At 52.2% G+C, this 25,605-nt stretch overlaps 10 protein-coding genes across 10 annotated transcripts; 4 read left to right on the top strand and 6 right to left on the bottom strand.

The window, feature by feature from the left end:
• Positions 1 to 65: 65 nt before the first annotated feature.
• On the bottom strand, positions 66 to 2,313 carry BPL1 (biotin--[acetyl-CoA-carboxylase] ligase BPL1; the record flags this gene model as incomplete). The annotated part of the gene is made up of 5 exons (XM_041695057.1): positions 66 to 571; positions 626 to 897; positions 945 to 1,517; positions 1,563 to 2,199; positions 2,256 to 2,313. The coding sequence occupies 5 exons, from the start codon at positions 2,311 to 2,313 to the stop codon at positions 66 to 68; spliced, it is 2,046 nt and encodes a 681-aa protein (XP_041550512.1).
• Positions 2,314 to 2,421: 108 nt separating this feature from the next.
• On the top strand, positions 2,422 to 2,883 carry APUU_11145A (uncharacterized protein; the record flags this gene model as incomplete). Its single annotated transcript, XM_041695046.1, has 4 exons — positions 2,422 to 2,489; positions 2,547 to 2,578; positions 2,641 to 2,705; positions 2,815 to 2,883. The coding sequence occupies 4 exons, from the start codon at positions 2,422 to 2,424 to the stop codon at positions 2,881 to 2,883; spliced, it is 234 nt and encodes a 77-aa protein (XP_041550511.1).
• Positions 2,884 to 3,117: 234 nt separating this feature from the next.
• On the top strand, positions 3,118 to 4,052 carry APUU_11144A (putative mitochondrial genome maintenance protein Mgm101; the record flags this gene model as incomplete). Its single annotated transcript, XM_041695035.1, has 2 exons — positions 3,118 to 3,713; positions 3,785 to 4,052. The coding sequence occupies 2 exons, from the start codon at positions 3,118 to 3,120 to the stop codon at positions 4,050 to 4,052; spliced, it is 864 nt and encodes a 287-aa protein (XP_041550510.1).
• Positions 4,053 to 4,482: 430 nt separating this feature from the next.
• APUU_11143S (serine/threonine protein kinase) lies at positions 4,483 to 7,394 on the bottom strand (the record flags this gene model as incomplete). The annotated part of the gene is made up of 2 exons (XM_041695024.1): positions 4,483 to 6,642; positions 6,702 to 7,394. 2 exons carry the CDS (start codon positions 7,392 to 7,394, stop codon positions 4,483 to 4,485), a joined length of 2,853 nt encoding a protein of 950 aa, XP_041550509.1.
• Positions 7,395 to 8,307: 913 nt separating this feature from the next.
• APUU_11142S (uncharacterized protein) lies at positions 8,308 to 9,069 on the bottom strand (the record flags this gene model as incomplete). Its single annotated transcript, XM_041695013.1, has 1 exon — positions 8,308 to 9,069. One exon carries the CDS (start codon positions 9,067 to 9,069, stop codon positions 8,308 to 8,310), a length of 762 nt encoding a protein of 253 aa, XP_041550508.1.
• A 672-nt stretch (positions 9,070 to 9,741) lies between these two features.
• APUU_11141S (uncharacterized protein) lies at positions 9,742 to 10,812 on the bottom strand (the record flags this gene model as incomplete). The annotated part of the gene is made up of 1 exon (XM_041695002.1): positions 9,742 to 10,812. The coding sequence occupies one exon, from the start codon at positions 10,810 to 10,812 to the stop codon at positions 9,742 to 9,744; it is 1,071 nt and encodes a 356-aa protein (XP_041550507.1).
• An 833-nt stretch (positions 10,813 to 11,645) lies between these two features.
• Positions 11,646 to 13,016, bottom strand: APUU_11140S (phytanoyl-CoA dioxygenase family protein; the record flags this gene model as incomplete). The annotated part of the gene is made up of 1 exon (XM_041694991.1): positions 11,646 to 13,016. One exon carries the CDS (start codon positions 13,014 to 13,016, stop codon positions 11,646 to 11,648), a length of 1,371 nt encoding a protein of 456 aa, XP_041550506.1.
• A 609-nt stretch (positions 13,017 to 13,625) lies between these two features.
• Positions 13,626 to 15,723, bottom strand: APUU_11139S (uncharacterized protein; the record flags this gene model as incomplete). The annotated part of the gene is made up of 4 exons (XM_041694979.1): positions 13,626 to 14,449; positions 14,515 to 15,127; positions 15,190 to 15,508; positions 15,614 to 15,723. 4 exons carry the CDS (start codon positions 15,721 to 15,723, stop codon positions 13,626 to 13,628), a joined length of 1,866 nt encoding a protein of 621 aa, XP_041550505.1.
• Positions 15,724 to 20,515: 4,792 nt separating this feature from the next.
• Positions 20,516 to 22,393, top strand: APUU_11138A (RING-H2 finger protein; the record flags this gene model as incomplete). Its single annotated transcript, XM_041694968.1, has 4 exons — positions 20,516 to 20,773; positions 20,892 to 21,294; positions 21,351 to 21,912; positions 21,973 to 22,393. The coding sequence occupies 4 exons, from the start codon at positions 20,516 to 20,518 to the stop codon at positions 22,391 to 22,393; spliced, it is 1,644 nt and encodes a 547-aa protein (XP_041550504.1).
• A 1,530-nt stretch (positions 22,394 to 23,923) lies between these two features.
• AAT2_2 (aspartate aminotransferase) lies at positions 23,924 to 25,450 on the top strand (the record flags this gene model as incomplete). Its single annotated transcript, XM_041694957.1, has 3 exons — positions 23,924 to 24,190; positions 24,300 to 25,280; positions 25,355 to 25,450. The coding sequence occupies 3 exons, from the start codon at positions 23,924 to 23,926 to the stop codon at positions 25,448 to 25,450; spliced, it is 1,344 nt and encodes a 447-aa protein (XP_041550503.1).
• Positions 25,451 to 25,605: the final 155 nt, after the last annotated feature.

Below are 25,605 nucleotides of genomic sequence, written 5' to 3'. Positions count from 1 at the left end.
ATAATACTCTGTTGCGGTCATGAATATCTAGCTAATTCCACAGGCACTGCATTGCATCTATCCCATTAGTTAACCTTCCTCTTCACAAGCCCCCGCATGAAATCAAAGCTGTTGCTATCGCTTTGCAACTGCCACACCCGCCCTGTAGGTCGATCATCCCAGCTAAGTTCCTCAGCAAGTAGCAGCCCATAGTCACGAGTCACACCCTTAATCTTTGCACGCACCCCTCCCTCTGCCTCGAGCGCAACGATCTGATTCGTATGGAGCCATGCATCGTAGTACATCTCCTCGAAGCTGCGGTCAAAACCTGTCCGTAAGAATCGGATATGCAGGTCTTCGAAGACGGTGAGGATACGAGCTAGGAGTTTCTCTAGAGTAACTGGGGCGGCCTTGCGGCCTACAAAGCGGGCAGCCAGCGCCGCTATAGATGTTGTGGGAAGGGCGTTTGTGGTGTTGATGCCAATACCGACGACGGACGTGTATTCGTTCGATGAATATTGCGAGTTTACTAGGATGCCACAGATCTTGGTATACTGCTTCTTGTGTTCAGGTTGTTCGGGGTCCAGGGCATCTGTAGAATTAGCTCTTATTCAATCTGATTACAGAGTGTTGATATATAACTTACAGACGTCATTCGGCCATTTCACCTTGATGGGTATGGATTTGTAACCCTCGTCGTAGCTCTGCACACCCTGTACCACTGCCAGCGCCGCGAGGTATTGGATGAGCACGACTGGAGCGGACTGCATCTTCTCCATTGGGTGGCGTACAACGGTGGAGAACATGAGAGACCCGGCCGGAGACACCCAAACGTTGGAGCCTCGACCTCGCCCGGCTACTTGGGTAGTAGCGGTTGCAGTCGTACCGGCGGGAAGATTGCGCAGGAGCTTACCATTTCTACTCAGGTTAATGAGATTCACGTTCCAAACAATTTTGATACATACTTTTCGAGAACTGTGTTGGTACTGGTCAAGACCTCGCCGTACAAGAGGTTTGAGCCAAAGAGCGAAGCGCCTTCCTTTGATTTCGCCTGGTAATCTCGAAGATGGGTGTAGAATGCATGATGGTTGAAATAGGGCGTCATTTTTGATGACGGGACATCATCATGAACAACCAAACGTTTTATAATTGATTGATAATCCACGATTCCTTCACTTTCAGTGGTCTCAGATGCGGACTCTTTGGTTTCTGCGGGGAGAGACTCCGCGAGGGATCCCATACTGTATACACCGGACTTTTCAATCTTAAAGGTGTCGTACTCGTCTTTCAGGTATTCCCCGTCGCCGACTAGTTGTTCAAGCGATTTTAGCACCCGTTCTGCATCACCAGAAGACGATGAGAAATGCAAAGACGATAGGGAGGGCACATGCGTTGTATCTTGCGCAACCTGCAATCCCAATTTCAACAGACATGCTTTCAGAAAGTCGGTTCGGGCTTTATCGTCCGCGGCTATAGCTTCAATGGCTTCTGCGTACTCGGGGCCTCCGTTCTTAGGATCGAGATTGACGGCCGCGAACCTATCGGATCAGCGCTGGCCTCAAACTAGATTACGTGGTACTCACTCGGGATGCGGCCCAGTTAGAATAGCTGCACCGTTGCCCACAGGGCAATACACCACCGCTGCAGCCCCAGAGCCAGGATTGACGTTGAGACGTTCGGCGTAGCTTGCGAGGACTTCGATGCCCTTGTCCGCGTATGAGGGTGCATCAACAAACACCCCGCCACCATTGTAGTAAGATCGGAAGTTCGTCGGAACAGCGCCAGAGTCCAGCGACTCTTTCGAGACCGTCAGTTGCGCAGCCCGCGCACCGGCCTCGCTATGGTAGACAAAGCCACGGAATGCCCCGCCGCGACAGGTCCCGGGGTAGAATGCGAGCTCGCGGTCACCGATGACCTGCAAGGTCTTATCGCCCACCTCGAATTCGCAATGCTTGGTCCCGTAGTATCCTCCGGCGCAGAAACCGATGTAGGCTCCTCCGCGGCGAACGAACTGTTCAATCCGGCGATTGCCCGCGCCATTGAGGGCGCGGCAATAGCCTAGATCCGCACCGCCTGGTATTACGAGCAAGGCACATGTAAGCGTCCAGGGCTCTTTGATGAGCATCTCCGCTGTAACGGGGATCACGGCATAGTGGGCGGCGAGGAGGCGGCGGAGGGTGTAGAGGCAGTGGCGGACGGATTCGACGGTGGTGCCATCGCCTAAGGAATTACTGGTTAGTCAGATAATGGCAGTTAGAGAAGCAGGGTGTGCAAACCAGAATAGACTAGCACATTGATCTTCTTCCCCGCGGTGTTGGTATTTGTCGTCGCCATAACTGCTGTCGCGGGGACGTTGAACCTCGGAGGAGCGTAGAAGATCAGATCGGGGTTGACTCAATTCCTCCTCTTTCACCTGCGGTTACTACCGGTCCGCCAAACACAATGATATCGAAAAAAGAAGAGAAGCCAAAAGTGGCTGCGGAAGTTGACGACGATGAGCCTGACGACTGGTAAGATTCTAAGTTCCCTTTCTGCCTTTTCTCGTGCGATGCTGACCAGTTGCGTAGGGACAAGCGGATCTTCAGCACTGGTTGTGCAGGTACGCATCCGCCATCAATTATCGAACAATCTAGGAATTAGTCTGACCCAAATGCTGTCTAGTGGAGCAAGACAAGTTGAATGAATGCTACTGGGCTAAAAAGGACTGGAGGAGCTGTAAGAAAGAGGTCAGCCACGCCCATCACCACCTTGCCGGCCCTTATATTCCTGCCAACAATTCATATGAACAACATCCGATCCATATCTCTTTTCTCTCAGCTAACTTACTTTGATTAGATGGAGCGTTTTCGCGAGTGCTGGAAGCGACAGGGTAACGACGAACGCACCGAGACCAAGGACGCCTGAGGTCTCTCTCAGCCAAGTAGCCACATCCCACGAGCGCATACTCTGTACAACAGCTAGCAATATTTATCCTGTATATTAGAAGGGCCTTTTCTACCTGAGACAGCCTGCTATATTAATATATCCTCACTCTTTAACTCAAGAAGTGAATCACGTGACCGCATCGCAGCTCAAACAGCTTCAAGCTCCCGCTAACCACCAACTCCTCTTCATTCTCATCCCTATACCAGTATCATCATGGCCTTCCTCCGCGCGCTCCGGGCCACGGAGCCTCTTCTCCAGCGATCAACGATCTACCAAGCCACTCCCCGCCGCATCGCGTCTCTCAACCCCCAATATACCCGCCCAGCATCCAACAGGTCGTTCACCCAACGCTCATACCCTCAACAATCCCAATCCACCCCGACACCAACAACACCAAAGCCCAACTCCCCGAGTTCAACCCCCTCCCCTGCAGCGGCGCGTGCCGAATCGATCGCCTCCCAACCGACCCCCACCAGCTCAACAACATCCAACATCTCCAAAACCGGTTTATCCGACAAACCTCTCGAGCTTGACAACACGCCGGCCGAGAAGATCGACTGGACGCGCTCCTTCCACGGTCTCTCCGCAGAACCTTTTCCCAAAGAAGCCGCCGATATTCTCCTCGCAGAGACGAGCCCCGAGGAAGTCGAGATCAAGCCCGATGGCATCTTATATCTACCCGAGATCAAATACCGCCGCATCCTAAACCGGGCGTTTGGACCCGGCGGATGGGGCCTTGTTCCTAGAAGTGAGAGCATTGTTACCCCGAAGACGGTGACGAGGGAGTACGCTCTAGTTTGTAACGGGCGGTATGCTTCTTCTTTCTCTTGCTTTCAGGTCTTACTGTACGTGTTTGACTAACATTGTTTTCAACGAACAGCCTCGTCTCCGTAGCCCGCGGCGAACAAGATTACTTCTCCCCCGACGGAATCCCCACCGCAACAGAAGGATGCCGATCCAACGCTCTGGTGCGGTGCTGCAAGGACCTAGGAATCGCAAGCGAGCTGTGGGATCCGCGATGGATTCGGAAGTTCAAGGCTCAGCATACGCGGGAAGCCTTTGTGGAGCACGTCGTGAACCGCAGGAAGACCAAGATCTGGCTTCGCAAAGACGACCCGGTTTCGTACCCGTGGAAGGAGACGAAATAGGCGATCCATACATACATGTAAGAGTGTATTACGGATAACGTGGACTGGCGTGTAAGATAATGTAGATGTGAATATTTGGACTTTATATGCTGCTGTGATACCCATAGCATAGCACAACTTCCCAAACAGACTGGGACAATTATTTCATTACGTTACGTGTATGATAATCTTAAATAAAAAAAGAAGAAATATCCAATGAATTTGCAAATAGAACTCCGAAAAACTATTTCAAATTGCCTTCCTGACACTGGCAGTACTGTAAGTATCTGACCTATTGAAGTAATTTAGCTCCTAGGTAAATTCACGACCATTAAAATCCAACCTTGAAACTCCATCCATCCCTAACCATGTTGCTACAATTATTTTCGGAATACAGGGAAAAGAAAAAATATCATATCACGTCACGAACCGACACTTCACGAGTCCATCCTTAAAACCTGCGCGCTTCGTAGTCTCTCCTTTGCTCTTCAGTCATATACCGCGGATCACGGGGCTCGTGCTCCTCCCGGGGAGTCGGCGCATACTCGTAAACCTGAGGTAGAGGAGGTAGAGGAGGGCCCTGCATTCTAGACGGGTCCATCTCCTCACCGTGGTCTAGTGGCTGCTGCGCAGTAGAGGAACCGGCCTGGTCATGATACCCGTCAGAGTAGTTATACGGGCTAGGAGGTTGCTGGTAGGACGGCTGGAGTGGTGGAGGCTGCAGGTGGGAAGGTAGAGTGGGTTCCGTGGGCGAGGGGATGGTATTGCTGGTGCTACTTCCTGCCTTGCGGCGGCCGGTTGAGGCGGTTGATGCACCGCGGGTGAGGGAGCCGTGGTTGACGCTGAGATGGCGCTCGGCGATCGGGGACGGGGCGGAGGTGCGGTAGTACTCCGCGTCACCGCCGCTGGCTGGGGACTGAGGGTTTCTGTATGGGTCGTTGCTGCCGTTGTTATGGAGGGTGCTTTCGCTGTAGGTGCTGCCTGCGGCGCCGGCGCCGCGGCGTTGGACGGATCCCGGGCGGCCAAGGTCGACACCGGTGGATTTGGATGCGTCAGGGAAGGAGTTGTCGGTGGCGGAGCGGCGCATTCCCTCGGTTGTGGATGACTGGCGCTTGGGTGATTCCTTGTCATCAGACTTGCCGTCGTCGGACTTATCGTCGGAGTTGTCGTTGTCTTCGGCAGGGGTTTCTTCAGCGGCAGCTCCAGGGGCACGGATCGGGACCTTGCGAACAGCGGCGACCAAAGCACACATGAACTTGGTACGGCGAGCGGCGCGGACGGACTCGATGGCCCAGTTGGATTTGTGGAAAAGGCTGATTGTGATCTCCATTTTGTCGAGAGCGCCGACACCCACGACATCAATGTCAACCTCCTGCTGGAAGTCGCGGTGGTTGTCGTTGTCACGAACAAACATCTCGATTTCCTCTCTCAAAGCCTGGATTTCGGCGGTTGTCGTATCGAAGTTGACTTCAATGGTTATTCTCTCCTGCATGGCAGCAGAACGAGAGTAGTTGTCGATCCACACAGTGTTGAGAACAACATTTGCGGCTTGGGTGATACGGTTGTCATTCACGTTGCGGAGGACTGTGTACAGCAGCGAGATACGCTCAACGATGTAAGGCTTGGTATCGATCTCCACCCGGTCCCCAATGTCGAAGGGATGCTTGACGAACAGGAAGATACAGGAACCCAGCACTTCCTGAGCAGTAGTTGCAAAGACGAAACTGAGGGAAAGGAGGGTAGTAGCACCGGCAGCGATAACAGTGCCAAATCCGCTAGTGACGAACGAGAGGAAGACAAGAACAGCGATGATGAATGCAACCGTGGCCAAAAGGTTATCCAAAACGTGGATAGCCTGGTCGACATCGTGCATGCTGTGGTTCAGCGTCTTGCGCGTGCGCCCAATCTCAGAAATGGCCAAGATGATCTCGTCCAGACTGATATCGCCGTTCCCGTCCTTGTCCAGCATAGAAAAGCATTGCTCGGCTTCAATTTCCTTTCCAGTTCCAAGAACTTCGATAATGTCATCAGGATAAAGCGCTTCACGGCCTTCAACCACGAATGACATCCAGATTCGCCGGGCCAAAGCTTCGGTAGAGCGGCGACGCTCCAGCGCTTCGCTAACAACAGACCGTGAGGAGCTGGTGTTGAAGACTTGCTTGCCGGTGATTTCCTGGGCAACATCGCCAATCGCACCTGAGATCTTACCACCGAATTTGCCGACATTCTGGCCTACTCCACGAATGAACCGAAGGGGGGCAGACGAATTCGAGCGGTTGTGGCCGGGTCTGCCCCCATCAGGTAACGCAGCGAGAATGGAGTCGGAGATGATCGCATCGTCGTCGCGGAACTCTTTACAGTACATAGGGAACATGCTGCGAGAGGCGTCGTAGAGGACGCCAACCAGGTGTACATGACGTTTAGACTCCTTGATCCTGGCATCGAATTGCTTGCGATGATAGCTTATAGAAATAAGTTGAACAAGTGTCTTCTCACCGAGGAAAATCAAAGAGCAGACCAGCAAGGCGAATAGGATGTTCTTGACGGACTTTTCCCAGGCCTTGGTCCCGGTATCGCCGTCCTGTTGATTTCGCGCATTGTAGACCATAATCTGAATTTCTTTATTAGCGAACTGCAATTTTCACACTGGGAGGAGGGTTTAGGACCTACAGGTAGGAAAGTAACAAGTGAAACAATCATCCAGAGCACTGTAGTGATGGGAAGCTCCAAGTTTCGCAAGACGAGGGCATATTTTCGTGTTCCGGAGCTAACAATTCCAGAGACGAACTGGAAAACATAAGGAATCGTTTTGGCGACCAGTTTACACACCCACAGCGACACCCAGACAACCTCAATCCAAGTGAAAAACCAAGGGAGTGCAACACCACCAATTTTAGCATTAGGTGCAGCGGTGGCCCCAACAATTATCGGGACGGCGAGGAGAGCAGCAAGGGGAATAACATAGATCATGTAGCGAGTGATGATTGAAAAATTGAGAACAGCTTGGTAGAAGCGGCCTAAGCGGTTGATGGACCCGTCCTCTGGGTCTTCCTCCGTGCGGCCGGATTTCTCTGTGATGTCTCTGCGTCGGCGATGGCCAAACCCCTGTGAGCTGGGAGGGCTGGAGGTCAATCCTCCCTTTTCGCCAGCACTGTAACTGGCTTGTCCTCCAGTCGAAAGGCCAGCAGATGGTGAAGCAAGAACGTTGGTGCCATTGCTGCGCGCACCAGTCTGACCACGGCTGGATACGTTGGTCAATGGGATGTCAATTGTGACATCGTTGGGATTGTGCATGGTGTCAGGAATTTGCTGGAAGCGATGAGACGACAGACGCTTCTCTGCAAGGCCAGGCCGTCCTGACATTGGAAGTTTAAGAAAACGGCTGACAGCTCGAGCGCAGCTAAAAGGACATAAAGGAGCGGATAGCGTGAGGGGGATCGGCCAGCGACTGCTAAACGAAGAGTTAGACTGAGCTAATCGTCAAGCTGGCTCCCTTGAGGCAGAATGATTCGAAAATCGCGGTCCCTTGTGGAGGGCGTGGGTCGTTGGAGTCGTGTGTGCCACTGCAATTGGGCTTGTGTAACGATCGTCAAAGCTTCAAAAGAAGGTAAAAAACAGGCGAAGGCACCGCGAACAAAGCGAGGGACTGAGGCAACACAAGAGAAGGAGACAGGCAGAGACTGTGGGAGAGAAGGAAGCGAAGGTGAAAAGAGGAGTGAAAATGCGAAAATGAACTGCCGGTGACAATTGACAGCTGGGGAACGCGCCGGTGGTTTCAGCCTTGGGGCGAGACGGAGAATTAGAGCAATCAGTGCAGGGCAGAGTCCATTTTCGAACCCATTATCCAGCCCCAAGGAACGCCACTCCCAGGCACGAAACCTACGAGTATCTGAGGGCCTGGACGCGACCCGTGGTTGTCCACTATGCCGTTGTTATGTGGCCTGGCATGTTGTGCGATGATCCTGCATTCCTCATTCCTAACTTTGATGGCCATGACAACAAGGCTACAAGGCCGAGGACGCCAGATGGCTCGACTAAATCGCCCCGATCGCCTGGGATCGGACGCTTTGGTTTCCTGGTGATATCAATTCGATAGGGCCGCTCCACAATGGCGCATCGTTAGTGGGCGAGCATCACTACGCTATTCCTTGAAATTCAGATCTTGGGGCCCAGTCCGCCACTCGCAAACTCCCCAAATCGCGCCACGACCACACAATACAATATTCACAGACCACGATGGGCCAAAAGTACGCCTTCAACCGCTCATCCTCTCGGTCTACTCCTCCAATGGGCTCGTCTTTTTTGCCTTCACCATCCTCGCCGCGTCATCATGGGCCTCTCCCAGCCGATTCGAGCCCCGCCAATTGTTCTTTTCGAGAATCTCCTGACTCTTCCAGTCCAAGCCAACCCCCCAAACGCGATCACGGCGACTCCCTTCAACAAACACCCTCCGCCCACTTGCCAGGTATAAACCCTTCAGTTCGTCATCGACCTCCGCCCGCGCTACGCACCCCGCAACCACAACTGCCCCCGACGCCTTCGTCCACAGATCATCCCTGAAGTTCGGCACCTTGCGCCCCAGCATCTTCTGCGACTTGGGCGAATTCGTGCGCATGATCCGGCACAGCGATGATTCCCAGAGTGTTCTTCGCTGCGCGTCTGCGGTCCGAGGGAGTGGCTTGATGTTGAGCATCTCACTTTGAAGCCCGTCCAGGGCATCCTTGTCAATGACTGACTCGCCGAGCGGGACGGAGTCGCGTTCAAACAGCCAGGCTTTCATAGCCATCATCCATTGCTCGCCTCGGCGGAAGGAGAAGGACTCTACGAGACGCGTAGATGTCGCATCCCCGGCCGGATGTGGGATTCCGAGCGTGTCGAGTTGGGCAAGGCACAGCTCGAGCGCGCGTTTCCCGGTGAAGGGCTCAGGGCTGGGATGCCAGTTGGAGAGGATACCGCGAAGGAAGTAAATATGTGAATCTGTGACGCGAATGTCGGGGTTTGTGAGGTAGGAGTTGTTCGAGGGGGGTTCTTGAGTCATGGTTTCGGTAATGTCGTCTACCGAGGTGAGTTGGGATTCGTAGATGAGATGTAGAAGTCGCAGTCGTTCCTTGCTCTATATATACGTGAGGATCACCTCGTATTTAGTGAGGCTGTACTTGCGAGTCACCAAGGTGAGTCAAGCATGCGCGGTTAAGCTTCATCGCCTATCATTTCTGTGGCGCAGTTGACCCACGGCCTCGTACTCGTCGTTGTATTGCTATTCCTGGGAATGCCTTGGATCAATCAAGCGATTCAAGGATAGTTCCCTTTTAGAATCTTCGGTTTCAGTACGTACAATGTCTGGCCTTTGATTAGGCGCAATTCTGCCTGGGTTTGACTACCTTAGCTGCTCTATCACCGCCTGCAATAGTCATTGCTCTCCGTACATTTGCAGGTGTTGACGGAACCACGGGCCTTTATATCCATATTTTCTCTGACTACTCAGGGGACATCCGAACTGCTCCGGTATTTTGATGGGTCTTGCTGTCACTGTCACAGAATTGCCAGCAGACCCACCTAGGGTTAGGAATGGTTCTATACATGAGACACGTGAACTCCTATAACAATCTATCTTATAAGTATATTTCACGGTAGGTAAGTAAGTAATATCATAACTCTCCAGCCTACCTAAACCAAAATCTATAACAATAGTAAATACTCCAAACACCTATCAACCAAACACCCAAGGACTTCTACAAACAGGACAAGTAGCTCGACCAGCCATATACAGCCAGCTATCAATGCAGCTCGTATGGAAGTTGACGCCGCATTTCGCTCTGCACCAGGACACCGAGCCGAACCGACCTTCTCTCTCTTCAACTTCATCTTCGTTAACATGACCCCCGCCAGGAATATAATTCCACCACCCCATTCCTCGATACCAATCATTATAAGGGTCAGACGATGACCCGGAATCCGTTGCATTCCATTGCCAAGACGTAGAGCTGGGATCAGTCGGGGCAGGCTCTAGCAGTGAGCATAAGCATATACTGCAATCCCCCTCGACGGGTCGGCGGTGCGCCTCGCAAGTAGAAGCTGGGGCGGGAGGCCGAGGTTCAGTGTGCGAGGATCCGGCGTATAGAGGTTCAAACGTATATGTAGGATCGATATACGGCCTGTAGTAGTAATCGAACGTAGAATCGTAATAGAAATTCCAGTAGGACTGGTCATGAGCATCGTTGTCTTCATCAACAATCGAGCCCCGACCACGGCAAAAGATTGTGAATGATGAAAGGTCAGGCCATAGCCTCCTGAAATGAATATCGCGGATCCGCTCCCTCAGTCCTTGCACTTTGTCCTGGATCCCCTGGTATATTCGCCCGCGCCGAGAGCCCACGCCCGGCTCTGCATGATTGTCATGTTCATAGCTGTATTCGTATCCGTACCCAGTGTCGTATGTATACCCCTCTGACAACGGTCTCGGGGTATTATCAAGTGCCTCAACCGCCGCAATCTCCCTCTCCCACCGAGCAACAAGCAGAGGAGCCAGACGCTGATGATTGCCCCTACATAGCACGCGCGGGGCAATAAGTTCGAGAAGATAATCAACAGGCCGTCCGGCGTGGAATTGCGTGGCGGTCATGTCTAGGAAGGTTTGCGCGATGTCGCGGTCTCGCGGGGTGACTTCGGTGTTGCAGCGGCGGCCTCGCGAGATGTCGTACCCGACGCAGCGCGGTTCTCGGGGTGGTTCTAGGCCTAGGATCCAGGAGAGGTGTGGTCTGGTGGTGTATGCTGATGGCATTGTTGGGCTGGGTTTGGGATTGAAGGTTCGTGGTGGTTGGATAGGTATCATGGCGTTGAGATGGTTTGTGAGGCTGTATTTATACTACTTCGAGATTTCGACTATACGAGATGAGGCTTACCGGGTCTGCCTATGATGCAAACGCACAAACCGCAGCAGGGTCATACATCTGTGGCGTAAGGCTGAGTACATTGGCGCGTATCGTTGTCAGTTTTCTATAGGCGCACGCCAGCAGCGCTTAGAGATCGAGATCATAAGGAGCATGTGGCGGTGCAAGAGAACGGTCTCACGAGCAGCGGTGCACTTTGAGCTTGAACTTAGTTTATTTAATAGGACTGCCGTGTTTGGATTTCTGCATGTTTGCTGTGCCGTTTGCTCGCATAGCCTCGTTGGCGCCTCTAGTGGTGTTCTCATTGGGTTCCGGTATCCTGGGAATTTAAACACGATTCATGGGTAATTCAAGAATAGCTCGTGATAGTGGGATTATTTCGCAGCTCCTGGGTGAAGTGGCTGGATTGGATAAAGAAGGACGTGATGGAAGGTTGAGTTGGGATACGCCTTGACGGGCATCATTGGGAACATTTGTTAGTGCCAGCTCAGCCTTCGAGAAACACTCAGACCCAACTGCTCAGTATTTTACTACATCATAGGCTCTGAGAAATGGGATAGAGTTTGTCGACGCCGTCATCAATAGGCCAAACACATCCCCTTACTCCGTCCATGCCAAATATATTGTTGGTAATGTTATACTAACTATACACACTGGTTTCCAACACCACCCTTTCTCAAACTCAAAGCTGCATCTCATTAATTTCTCACTACGAAACAAATTATCACGCAGCAACTGCCCCCGAATCCCTAACCAGCCTCCTCAACTCCTCCACCACAGTCTCCGTATCCCACCCCTCCCTCAACCCCCTAACCAACAGCTCCTGCTCACTCTCCGGCGCCATCCCATTCGGCGCCGGTGGCCTCGCATCCAAATTTGTCGGAAACGGATACCCATCGCCCACAGCCCTCACAAGCGCATCCAACTCCGCATCCACCTTCCCGCCCGCAGCCTTATACCGCTTCACCATCTCCTCCCAGCACCGCTGCACAATCGGCGCCGCCTCAACCGCCTCCATCGTCTTACCCAGCCCACACCCAATCTGCAACAGATTCGCCTTGCGATGGAACCCGCCCAGCCCGTCAGCGCCCGCTGGCGGGGTCTCATTCGCACCCGCAGCGTGGAACACAGCCGGGTTGAAGAACAGCCCGTCGCCCAGCGCCAACGGCAACGCGATGTACCTCTCCTGGAAGAACGCGCGGAACTCATCTCGCCGCCACGCAAGGTACCCCGGCTCATACGTCTGGCTGAAGGGGAGGAACCTCGTAGGCCCCGAGGCAGGGGGCATGTCGCTGTGCGCGACTGCGCCTTGGAGGGTAAGGTATTGGCTTGCGCGCTGGATAGAGCGCGGGAACGCAGCGCAGGAGTCCAAGTCCTGGAAACCTAGATGGTAGTCGCGGTGACTATCCTGGGCTGCGCCACCGGGTTTAACGATATTGACCTGGGCAGTTACGCGGTATGCAGGGCCGAGCCAGGCCTCGCTGACGGTCTTGAGCCACGGGTTGGCGTAGTAATCTGCGAAGGAGGTTGGATCGGCGAAGGCGTGTTTGGAGAAGGAGTTCCAGATACGGTCGTTTTTACCGCCGGACGCGAAATGGTCGCCCTTTTTCGCGGTCGATTGGCGCTCTGCGTCGATTATGCGTTGGAAGGCCGTGTTTGTTGCGGCTAGGGTGGTGTTGTATCGGGATGGGTCGTACATGCCCTTGAGGACGAAGATGCCCGGGCCGGATTCGAGGATATCGTACCATTCATCCTGGAGAGGGGCTGTTTGGGAGGAGTTGAGTGGATCGAACGATGAGGCGTCGTAGATGGGGATGTTCTGTTGAATGGCTGATGCGAGTGGGTAGGTGCTTGGATCTGTGGTGCGGGAGCAGATCTTTTTGAAGTCCTCGATGTTGACGGAGGATTCGGCGTGGAATAGTCTGTTGCGAGCTGGCCTGGAGTGCCCGTTTGTGTGTCCGTTTGTCACCGCCATGATCTCGAGATGTAATTTAGTATAGTTATCTCCAGTATGTAGTATGCAAGTGATAGTTGTATGGCGGGGAAGGGCGGGGCTATAAATCAGAAGCAGTGGACGAAGAATTCCGAATTGCATCCGGAAACAGCACCGAGTCGTCGACAAGAGAGCAAAACACTCACTTTACCCACTTTACCCAGACCAATAGTGTATCGTATTATGGATTTATTGCTAAAAGCATGAACGGCAAATATGTCAACTGCAGAAAAACAGCTCAGCCACGTGAGGCCCGGAAACCTAATCCCGGCTCTATGGATAGGTAAGTTGGGAGCTGTATGACGTGGTATCATGTTCTTCTGAGTAGCTAGACGCAGGTATTTAAGGGGTCGGTAATGGACGCCGGATAGAAGTAATGTTTCTAGTGCCATGAGCAGGACCAAATGTGCCAGTTCGAAAAATATACAACTTCTCCGACGGATCTGATTTAAACAATACATGTTCTAAGAATTCCAGATATGGAGTAGAGAGATGAGGCGGAAATAACATGGCATATTTGGTATCAATCGCATTCACGCTGCCAGCGCGAAGTTCTATAATGTTTGATGTCACCAGAAACAGTTGACATACAGGGATAGAGCATATAGTTGCCCGGCCAAAATGGTGACCAGATTCCAGGGAGGGTAGGGAGGATAGGGAGAATAGGGTGAGAGATGGGGTGAAGGAATAAGTCCATTGTTGGGTCGCATGCTATGCATTCATCGTAATTTCAACATTAGAGCATAAAGGGGTATTTGGGGCGGTTCGCTCAATATCATTCGATTCAGTGAGGGTAAGCGGGTTTTCAGACAACGTTTCGTTCAACGAGTCGAGTGGTCTAGCGACGGTAAACAGGAGCTTTAGTAAGATGCTCTGCGTCCCAGGCGTCGAGTCGGAGGGCCTTCTAGTGTGGCTCACGAAGATCCGGATCAGCGACCGGATGTACTCATCAGTTGAGACATCCTGCAGTCGGTCTAGCCCGTCCACGACGCACATCAGAAGCGGCGGTGCATAGTATAGTAAGGTGTCAATTAGGGACAGCACCTCCTTCCACGACGCGAGAGTGCCGTCGAGAAGGGCGAAGTTTTCGGCCTTGACTGTATGGGCGGGGGAGCCGTTCACTACTGGAGGTAGGTACTCAAGTAATTGGCGAATCAAGCTGTACAGAAGCGCGATAAGCCCCTGTTGGAAGAGAGTCATTCCAGTCTTTGCTGTCAGTGGGAGAGAGCAGAAGTGTGCGATAATGGGGGCTTTGGTGTCTTGTGCGAGGTTGGCGTAGAAGGCCGATATCAGAGCGACGGGGCTCGCATTGGTATCTGGCAAGTTGCCAATGGCAAGGACTTGAGAATAATTTCCGGTCGCCCACCGGTTTAATGATTCCACAACGGTCTGTTCCACTATAATGTCGATGGTGGGATCATAATCGGGGATCTGATCGTCATTATTGAAGTACTCTTGAAGGTGCGCCGTGGCCAACTGTAGTTCAACTCGTGAGTATTTGTGCTTGTGCTTTTCTGAAGACGTGGCAGTCACAACTGGAAAAGTCTTTTGTCAGTCTCATATTTCTTTTATTTTCCTCCATCACGACCAGTTCACTTACGCAAATCTTGACCAGGCGCTGTTGTCAAGCAAACGATGGCGCTATTCGGTTCACCAACCGGCTGTAGTCGGCGGCTCGCCTCATTGAATAGCTGTAAGAGAAGTAGGCTCCTGTTCTCTCTCAGCTTAAGTCGCTGTTCCGCGCTATGCTGGATCTCCCATATCAGAAGGCGAGTTAGGGCATTCTGAGCTGCAAACCGCCTGTCGGTGTTCTGTCGGCCTATCTGGCTCAACCTTGCGTCCTCCCACAAGAACAAGTCGGGGTGTTGCATTACGGCATCTGCGATCTCGGTGTCACTGTCACTGATATCTATAACACCCTTAAAGGCGTGCATGAACCCTCGTGTACTATCTTGTATACTCGAAACTAGGTTGCAGAAGTCGATATAGACGTTTTCGTGGCGGCTTTGTAGTAGTCGGCACTTGAACCGCCGGGCGTACCAGTCCATTAGTTCTCCGAGAAAAAAGAAGAGAAGAGAGTAGAAATTAGCTATCGACGGTATGGAGTCGCTTGTGAGCTGACGCTCGCTGTTTTCCGGTAGGCAGATAGACTGATTCACTTTGACCAGGGCTTTCATAACTCCGCCCATAATCTTGGGGTAGCTTGAAGACGCCTGTCCCGTACTTGAAGTCAGAAACGATTATTCATGGGGCGAGGATGGGAAGCCGTGTTTACCTTGATGATCGATTGCAGAGTGCTACAGAGAAGAGAGGAGTAAAACTGATGACCGGGAAGAGTCACTAACAGCGTCATATGGGTGTCAAGTGCAGATGAGAAAGCGTCGCAAAGAGCCATAGAATGATCGAATAACTGCTGCTGTGGACTGGAGGTCCATGATGCTTGAATGTCTCGGACCAGGATTTTGACATCTTGGGTAGTTTGTGGGCGTTCCTCGAAGAGTACCTGCTCCGATAAAGGCAGTAACTCCTGGAGCCGCTTCCAGGCTTTTGTAAGCTCATTATACTCTATATCAAGAGTAGCAATAACAGGATATCTAGGGCAATTAGTCTAGCTCTGTGCGGCTTTCAGGGCTTTGGGCCAGACGAGCAGAGGCGAGACGACAAACTCGAGACGGGTCCAAAGAAGTACATTTACTTACGGAGAAAGATGTCGAACGTCATATCTTTTTTTCCAATATATGGCCGGAAACTGGCCATCATCTGGACTTTGGGGGGCAGCCGGGGAGGAGGCGATGGCTGGAGGCGACATTGTGTAGACCGGCGGTGCACGACGAGGGCTGTCTCGTCGATGGATCCGGCACAAGCATGTCAGGGGCGAGATGGAGGGGGAGAAGCTGGGCCACTCAGCATCAGCGGGAAGACACTGGGCAGAGCTGAGGCCCTTTTCACCGCAGACGTGCCAGTTTGTTATCTGACGCTGAATGTGCGCATTGTGGTTCTCTGAGATTCCGCGGGAGGGCCCGCTCGGCGACTGGACTTTTTCTCTTGGATACGTCTAGAACCCACGAGTGCGACGGGAAAGGCCAGAATCTGCAGCAACAGGAACAGTTTTCACGCTGAAACAGATAAAGGCTGGCAACCCAGTTCCGCTGAACCGCTGGGGTCAAAAAGTGCGATGGGAGTGGGAGCGAAGAGGGTTGCAGTGGGAAAAGCCTGCCTGTGCAGCAGTGCAGTGGAAAACCACGGAGTCGCACCAGTGGACGCTTAGATTTTTTAAGTCTCTGCTATAAGGGTTATTATGACTATTTGCCCAGCTATTAATCCTTCGTCAGGACATTATTTGGAGAGATTTACCACCCTTTCTGCGAGCATCGCATGTGCCCTGCAGCTTAAAGTACCTACTACCTAGTTACTACCTCTACTGATATAGTGAAACATAGGTACCGCGGCCAAGTGTCCCATGCTCCATGCTCTAATTCTCTTCACAGCCGTGTCTTCAGGCTGAACTGGGCTCTCCAAGTCATCCACAACCAAGGCCGCAAAGAAAACCAGGAAAGCCAGAAAGCCGCCCAGGCTGGATCAGCAGTTTTGAGGACTGACACCCTCAAAAACGCCTCTCTCGCACGACAGGCCAATGGCAGGCGGGACGAGACGCAGCAAATGTTCGAGGCCCCGAATGGAAGCGGGGATGCGCAGAAGACAAGGCAGCCTGGGGCTTCTGAGCGGGCGGCCGTGCTTATTTTGGCCCAAACCGACTGGGCTGGGTGGGCGATTTTCCTTTCCTGCTCAATTGCAGCCGGTTATTGTTGCTTTCACCTGCTGCCATCACGCTATAACTGCCAGTTCTGCGGGATCCTGTTTTGAACGGCATCTGACAGTGTCATTCGACTGCCCTTGGGCTCCCAGCTCATTGGTGCTGTCAATTTGCCTCTCCTTACATGATTCAACTCCCAGCCTCATCAGCACGGACTCGTGCCCCATCGATCCTGAATTCCTGATCCTTCCGCTGCCCCTCTCCAGGTGGAAATGATAAACATCTCACTGGCGCGGCTTTCTGCTTTTTGATTTTTTTTTCTTCCTCCCCATTATTCAAGGTTTCTGTCATTCCTCCACCGAGATGCCATGATTTGCGAATCGCGGCCCAGTCGCCTTGCGTTTGGACGAACATCTCCTGTTCTACGATCCATCCACCCAAATCGGGTTTTCAATTCAAACTTCGATCCTTTTGCACTGTCGATCACCTTCTCGTGGATCTCCTGGACTGGATGTATCACCATATCTTCGCTTTCGCCGATGCGCTGTGCAGTCACCGTTCCCTCTGAGCGCAAATGTGGCTTTCTTCCTCAAGCCAAATTTCGCCAACAGACGGTCTGGACCCGGTCTATTCCGCCAATAACCACGTCATTATGGGGATTCTCGCCTACAAATACTCAAACGATTTGAAGGCATTATCGACCCAAACAACAACGCATCGTGCTTTGGGAGCCGTCCCAAGCTCTCAAATTCCCGCTATCTAGGTTCTAACCCTATCTACGATTAACCTTAAGGTAGATCCCCACCAGCATCTCGGCCGAGCCGCCACCAGTTTGTTCTCGTAATTCTTGAACATCGCCTCTTACCTTGCTATCCAAGTCAGCAGGGCCTTTCAAAACTGGGAGCAGCCTCGCCAATGGTTACACAGCACATCCATACGACACAGCACAACAGATTGGACCCTTCTAGCTACCCAGCAAACCATTGGTGTCATCACCACCTCTTACCCCTGGATCTTTAATCTAAAACATCTTCTACTGGCCCATATATTGCCGGTAGCATTCCAAATTTCCAATACAACAAACTGAAACTAACCCGTGAGCCGAGGACGATCAATCACACTCAAGAAGTCCCTGATGAGCATGCGGCAGCTTTTGTGGTTTCAAGTTTTCAGTCGGGTGATTGCTCTTGCTTCAATCTAAGGGATTGAAGTATTCGTACAGCTTATCCGGTATGGACGAGAGTTTGGGGGTGCTTGGGACGCAGACGCCATGCTGCAATACGGTCCGTTGGCTCGCAGTGTATGGTCAACTTGCACGAAATGAAACCGCAGCCTTCACCGACCATTTGACTCGCCGAATCAAAAGCAACCATCTAACGAGCAGCCAAACTTACTTCACGACACGGGCTCGTTCATTGGAGTTTGTCGCAATGTATTATTGAGCAAAACATTATGGGGACTGATGCCGCTGAACATGAATTACTAAGACTCAGACGAACCTCCTGCAAGGTTGGGCGCCTTGAAACTCAAAACCCAGCCAACTGACAAAGCAGATTATTTGGACTGCGTGAGCGCCTGCACGCCCTAGACTTGAATTTCTTGAGGTCTGGAGGAGCAATACTTAGGAGGTCTACACTGTACAAATACCAGGTTGGAGCTACCCCAACCGAAACTCCTCCGTAGAGATCTGCTATTTGATAGCCAGCGGGGAACGTGAATTGCGGAGTGCAGCCAACGCTGCCAGGGAATCTCAATCACGTCAGTCGTCAGTAGACAATGCGACAGTTAAAAGACAGGATGATCTACGGTCGATCCTTAAGGGCCCCGATTAACCTTCCAAAATGGGGAATACTACCCGCTTTGGATTGCCTCCCCGCTCCGGGCAGTGGTACAGTATCAATAATGTCTGTGACAGCTGCATGAAGTACTTCCACTGGGGTTGGAGACAAGGGGTTGACTAAGTAGTATAGTGCACTCAAGCTTGATAAAAGAGGCGTTTGGAAGAGGGACGGCAGTACGTGCTCGCTACTGGCAACTGCCCATGTATCCGGACCTACCCGTGGAATAAATCTACATATCTCATCAACGAGCTTGCAGCTTACATGCTCTGTGGGTTAAAAAAATCGCCCATATCAGATAAGCAGCCTTTTGGGTTTTTGACACAATCCCGATGCGATAACTTGACAAGCATGTGCTGGCTTTTACTCCGATCCCGGAGTGTGATATGTCGATCACTTTCCATGGATGTGGAGAGACGGTTGGGGTTATCGATAGCGAACGGCTTGTAGAATCCCTGGAAGTCGAAAGGCTGGGAACTGGATACAGAAAGATTCAGAAGTCACAGGGCAGAGTGGTGATCCTATTATCAAGTTCATGGACACCCGGCCGATTGGATATCCTCATGTTGAATGAGCAGAAATGGATGACCATGTGGCTGGAAAGGTCGATGGCAGGGATTTCCACGTGATGATTCCCGATCGCCGACTGCCTGGAAGGTGAGGCTGGGCGCAGTGGGCTGTGCACAGGAGCTGACGAATCTCTCCATCACAAACCAGCGACCGAGGGAATCGCTTTCGTTCTTCAGTGTGTGTTTTCGAGTGCAATTGACCAGGGAAAAAGAATGTGTGCATTTAGAAAATAGTACAGGGTTGTTGAATCGAAGTCGTATTTTGTCTCCCTGTGATGAGACCGCTTTCGGCGGCATTGTTGGAGTCCTTTAAAGATCTCCGTGCCAGTTGGCAGACGATCCCCGCATCGTCCACGCATTCGGCCCTCCATCGGCCATAATCAAATTGTTTGGTTGGATATCATCACTCGGCGATCCATGGTCCTGGTTTGGAGTCTGTTTCGATTCGCGGTAGTTTCCGATGCTTTTCCTAGAAATCCTGCCTCTTTTCTTTTCGGCGTTTCTCCGCTGCGTTTCCCTGTTGCCACTTATCTGAGACGGATGACGGGAGGATGAGCTGAGAATAGAACCGGGAGATTGGACTGGAATTGTAGCGACCGCGCATTCAGAAAGAGAGACGAGAAAGAATGGCCGCGGTCAGAGTCAGCATTATTGAACCGTAAAATAGAACCGTTGGAGAGGGGACAGTGAGAAGATTTCGACCTCGACGGTGAATTGGTGGATGGTGATGGGCAACTCTGGATCCGTCGAGTCTCGCTTTCATCACGTTTCCGGCCCTGAACTCTGCCCAAACCTTCTTCTTGATAAAGTCTCGTGCTTTTGGATTATTATTATTCTACTGTCTTGTTGATGTTTGAAATTGAGATATATTTGAGATACTAGTAGTCCACCGGATCCCCCGGGACAAGCCACTCTATCGATCGATTCCATCCGCCCCCTCTTTCATCAGCCCGGTTTATCCTGGCATTTCCTCCTCCACTCATCTCAGTTGTGGATATTAATCCTCTGGCTGCCATCCTCTTTGAGCCGGATTTCTCGGTCTCACTTCCCCCCGCTGCGCCCCAATTCCTTCCTCAACTTGCTCTCTCCAGGTGCGAATACGCTGCACCGGAGCTGCGGATGCAATTCGACTGTCCGGATTCTCAGGCGATCGAGTGAAACTAACCGCCTCTTCCGTAGTGATCGCCCAACTGCTGCGTTGCAATTCAGAGTGATATCACTCTTAGTCTGGGCAGAGCCTTGGAAGCTGGTGGATTCCCTCTTTTTTCGCCATTTCGTTGCTTCTTTCTGTCCCACTTCTGCTCCTGCGAGAGATCCGTGACCTAATGATCTTCCACGATTCCCCATATCTTCCGACATCTCCGTAAGCCTCGCAAGTCACAACCCGTGGGGAAATTCCCTTCTCATCCGGCTGGGTCGTCGAGTCGTGTCTCTCCATTCATGGGTTCTTTTCTCTCTCTTCACCCCTCCTCCTCCTACTTCTCCTCCTCTCCTCTCCTCTCTTCCTTTACTCTTTCCCTCCTCTTCCTTCTTTCCACGGTTCAGACTGTGGGCTCGACAGTGCTGCCCTTAAATAACACCGGGGCCCTCTTGCAGCAACGCTTTCAATTAGGAAGCACTCAAGTGGACCTGCCTCGGGACTCGAGCATTGCCCCGTTGACCCAGTCTCTTGTCAGCTTGGGCAACCGTCAGCTTAGGGTAAGTCATTCTATACATACAACCCAACCCACGCAGCGTATCCGGATCTCGTATCCATCACCTCCGTCCGTCTTACGGGGGCTGTGAAAATAAATATAAAATACTCATGGCGGTCTAGGGTTTCAATTTTACTGGGGATCTTGTTCAGGTGTCTGCTGGCAACTCGCCGTCGCTCCAAACGAGTGATATAGCCTTCGTTCCCTGCGACCCCACTGCTTATTCGGGGAATTTGGATGCAGATGCGACCTTGAAGATCGTATTGGGCACGAAACCATTAGCGGTCCTTCTGTATAGCACGACAACATCGGCCTGCAACTACACCGCTGACCAGAGCGACTACGACCGCCTGTTCACACTATTGAGTGCGGATACTGCGAAGTCTATTGAAACACAGCTCGGTGATTCGAATCGAACAGGGTCGTCATATATCGTGCCCGACATGGCATCGTTCGCTCCAACAGGTTCCTTTGACGATGATTCGGGAGGTGGTGGTGGTGGCAGTACCGACAGCCCTAACACGGGTATGTCTTATCATTTTCAGACAGCCGTGGTGTATTGTTGCTAATAACTTCTGCAGCTATGATCATCCTTTACAGTATCACAGGTATCATCACAGCACTGTTCCTCTCCATCATCATCACTGGTGCTATCCGAGCCCACCGTCATCCCGAACGATATGGCCCACGGCAAAGACCAGGACGACCGCGTCAAAGTCGAGCAAGGGGAATGGCAAGGGCGATGCTGGAAACAATCCCAATTGTGAAGTTTGGAGACGCCCCCGACGGCAAGCTGGAAAACGACAAGGGAGATGTGGAAATGTCGGTTGAGTCAGAGGTCCCAGCCTCGCAGTTACGAGAGGACGAGCAAACCCGCCAATCGCCAATGGTTACCGGTGGTACCACGTCACTGACACCCGGTGAAACGACACAAAATCGTGATGCCACTACTGCGCCTGAATCGAAGGAGGAAAAACGAACTGGTATTGAGACACCGACAGACCACCCCAACTTTTCATGCCCGATTTGCACGGATGACTTCGTCAAGGGACAAGACCTGCGAGTCCTTCCTTGTAACCATCAATTCCATCCTGAGTGTATCGATCCGTGGTTGGTGAATGTGTCAGGAACCTGCCCTCTTTGGTATGTCACCAAACCCTCATCGCCTTTTTACTATATTTTACTCCTACTAACCAAAACCAGCCGAATTGACCTCAACCCATCACAACCCGAAGGCGAAGGTGAAAACCAAGAAGGCGAAACCAATGCCGAAGGACAACAACAGGATGAAATAACCAACAACAACGACAATAACAACAACCAAACCGAAGAAACACAACCACACCGCCACCGCCGAATAAGCAGCTACCTCCACAGCACACTGAACGCCCGTCGCATGCGTGACGCCAGTGTCGAGGAGCGCCTCGCCGCACTCCGAAGCGTCCGCGAAGAAGCCAACCGCGACCAAGAAATCGAGACCGAGAACGAGGAACGCCGTCGTCGAAATCGGCTATCGACCAGGCTTCGGGAGCGGTTCAGAATCCGCACTCGGGCGCATGGCACGGCGGCTGATGAATCTGGTGCTGCTACTCCCGCGCCAGCAGCTACGCAGAGCCAGAGCTAGAACCGACAATGTGGCATGGCTCTCTGGACTATATATATTCCTCCTCTTCACCTTTCTTCTTGTCTATCCTTTATCTTGTCTCCACTCGGAGAAGTATATTTACGTACTGAACTGGTTTGGTTTGGGAATTCTGCATGGCCGGCCTGCATTATTACGTTTCGAATTTGTCACGACTTGCTTTGATTTGATTGAACAAGGGATACACGGCGTTTTTAGAGATTTGGGCGGCTGGATTCAAAAGATGGGATTTCTTGTGTATATCTTGGGTCTCTATGACACGAACTATGAGATTATGTAGATACAAAGCATATTTTACTCAACCTGCGCATTGACTCAATATTTATACACCGAATTTAATTATAGATATAGAAGAGGAGAACAATGTGAGGGGAAGGCAAAAGGGGGGGAACACCTGTACCCCAATCCAAGTGCCATCCCTCACAGTCACAGCAAAGACCCCACGGGGTCGAACGGAGTCCACTGACTAACCCTCAGAAGCAGATGGAGAATGAGGAGAGAAAAAATCATCATTCTCTTACTAAAATTACGTAGCGAGGCCGTGAGGGGAACGCCCCCAAGACAACCTTGGGGCTAAATTTACCTAATTCTGACCTGAATTCAGTCCCGTCCAGGCCAGTTCAAATTCAGTTTTGAATTCCCCATCCGGCCAAGGGACCCGAGTGCAGTGGACAAGCCCGGGACGATATTAACCGGAGACAGCCAGGAACCCGCGCGGAAGGATGTCGAGAAAAGACGGAGCCGAGTCCGTGTGCCTGGCAAACAAATGCTTGGATAATGAAGGGTAATTTGTTGGATTCTTTGTGTGGGAGTCGGGAAATGTCCGGGGTCCGGGTAATTCTCGTACGTAGTCGTTGTGTCCGCAGCCCGCACACGAGACGGGGAGTGTTGAGTGTGGAGAGAGGGTGTCAGGGCTGAGACAAAACGGCTGGACTCGGCGAGTCGGGCGATGACTTTTCTGGCCGAGGTGGTTGGTTGGTTGGTCATAATCCGGGTCTGGCTCCATCGGCTCCATCAGGGGGACTTGATTCCATATGGTCGTGGTGAGGAATGAGGGAGAACTCCGTTTATTGTCGCGAGGGGAGTCGGAGAATTGTCTGGACTGTCGACGGCTCTCGTTCCCCGCATCAACAATGCAAAAATGCTCTCTTCAGTTCAGGACACTCTGTATCGCAGCTTGATGGAATTGATGCTTCAGGATTAATTGTATATACACTGTAGGAATTGTAGGACTGTAGGAGTAGGAATTCAACATGTGATGTCGTCATACGCACATGGCCTCGGTTCCTTTCGGGCTTCATGAGCATCTGTTGACGCGCGAGTGTTGAGGCATTTATTTACTTAAAAGCAAGGAGGATGACATGACAGGATTCACTTTTCTGGGCTGTCGGATTTCGAATTCCCCTCAGCCAGTTCCAGCTTACTATTGGAGACCGGCCAACCGGTGAACGCAAGCAGCAATCAATTGTGGTGTGACTACTTAGGTAACTGCGCGCAAATAAAACCTTCATCATGTCCGCTTCCACTCCCTCGTCCTCGTCCTCGTCCTCTCTTGCTTCCATCGCAAAATCCCGTCTTGCCTCTCTCTCCTCGCACATCATGGGTTCTACAAGCGCCTCCGTCTTTTCCACCTCCGTCGTGCCCTCTGCCCCAGAGGATCCCCTCTTCGGCCTCGCCCAGGCTTTTCGCCAGGACCCCTCTGACAAGAAGGTTGATCTGGTCATCGGAGCTTATCGTGATGACCACGCGAAGCCTTGGGTTCTCCCCGTCGTGAAGAAGGTTCGTCCCCGAGTGGCGCAATTATTTACGAGCCTGCCAACTCTTATCAACCCCCCAACATCCAGTTTCTTAGTCGCATCAGGATGAGCTAACGCAGCAGTAACTACAGGCAGATGACCTCATTCGCAACGACCCCAATCTCAACCACGAATACCTCCCCATCAAGGGTCTCGCAGACTACACGACAGCCGCCCAGAAGCTTATCGTCGGCGCCGACTCCCCCGCCATCGCCGAAAAGCGTATCTGCACATTCCAAACTATTTCCGGCACAGGCGCCGTCCATCTAGGAGCCCTCTTCCTCTCCAGATTCCACCCCAAGAGCCCCAAGCCTTCTCTTTACCTCTCCAATCCCACCTGGGCAAACCACCACCAAATCTTCACAAATGTCGGCTTCACCCTCGCCAACTACCCCTACTTCTCCCAGCAAACGAAAGGCCTCGACTTCGATGGCATGCTAACAGCCATCCGCTCCGCCCCCGAGGGCTCCATCATCCTCCTCCACGCCTGCGCCCACAACCCCACAGGCGTAGACCTCACCCAGGACCAATGGAAGGAAGTCGCTGTCGTCATGCGCGAGCGCTCCCACTTCCCATTCTTCGACACTGCTTACCAGGGCTTCGCCTCCGGCGACCTCAGCCGCGACGCCTGGGCAATCCGGTACTTCGTCGAGCAGGGCTTCGAGCTATGCATCGCGCAGTCCTTCGCTAAGAACTTCGGCCTCTACGGCGAGCGCACAGGCGCTTTCCACTTCGTCTCCGCACCCGGCGCCGAAGCATCACAGTCCTCAGCCCACGTCGCCTCGCAGCTCGCCATCCTGCAGCGATCGGAGATCTCTAACCCCCCTGCCTATGGCGCGCGTATTGCAAGCAAAGTCCTTAACGACCCGTCATTGTTTGCGCAGTGGGAGGACGATCTCCGAACGATGAGCGGGCGGATTGCAGAGATGCGCTCTGGCTTACGTCAACGGCTTGAGAGCAAGGGGACGCCTGGGTCTTGGAGGCACATCACGGATCAGATTGGAATGTTCAGCTTCACGGGCCTGACGGAGGCGCAGGTTAAGGTATTGCGTGAGAAGTGGCATGTTTATATGGTATGTTTTTCTATCTTAGCCCGCTCCACTGATCTAACCATATTGGTAACTAACCATCTACTCTAATTTTACAGACTAAGAACGGCCGCATCTCCATGGCTGGTCTGAACACGCATAACCTGGATTACTTCGCCGAGGCGGTCGACAGTGTTGTGAGGGAGACGTCGTGATTTTATCTACTTACCTACCTACCTACCTACTACTACTACTGTACAAACCTAGCATCTCTCTTTCTGTCTGTTTGGATTGATTCCCCTTTTCATCTATCTACCCTACCCATCCATCATCTCTGTACTCCATACAGCCTCACTTGGTTCGGCTCGAT

The sequence above is a fragment of the Aspergillus puulaauensis genome, chromosome 1 (assembly GCF_016861865.1).
Source record: "Aspergillus puulaauensis MK2 DNA, chromosome 1, nearly complete sequence".
In the NCBI taxonomy this organism is placed as follows: domain Eukaryota; kingdom Fungi; phylum Ascomycota; class Eurotiomycetes; order Eurotiales; family Aspergillaceae; genus Aspergillus; species Aspergillus puulaauensis.
Note: the sequence above shows the minus strand (reverse complement) of the source record. Positions and strands in the feature narration are given on the sequence as shown.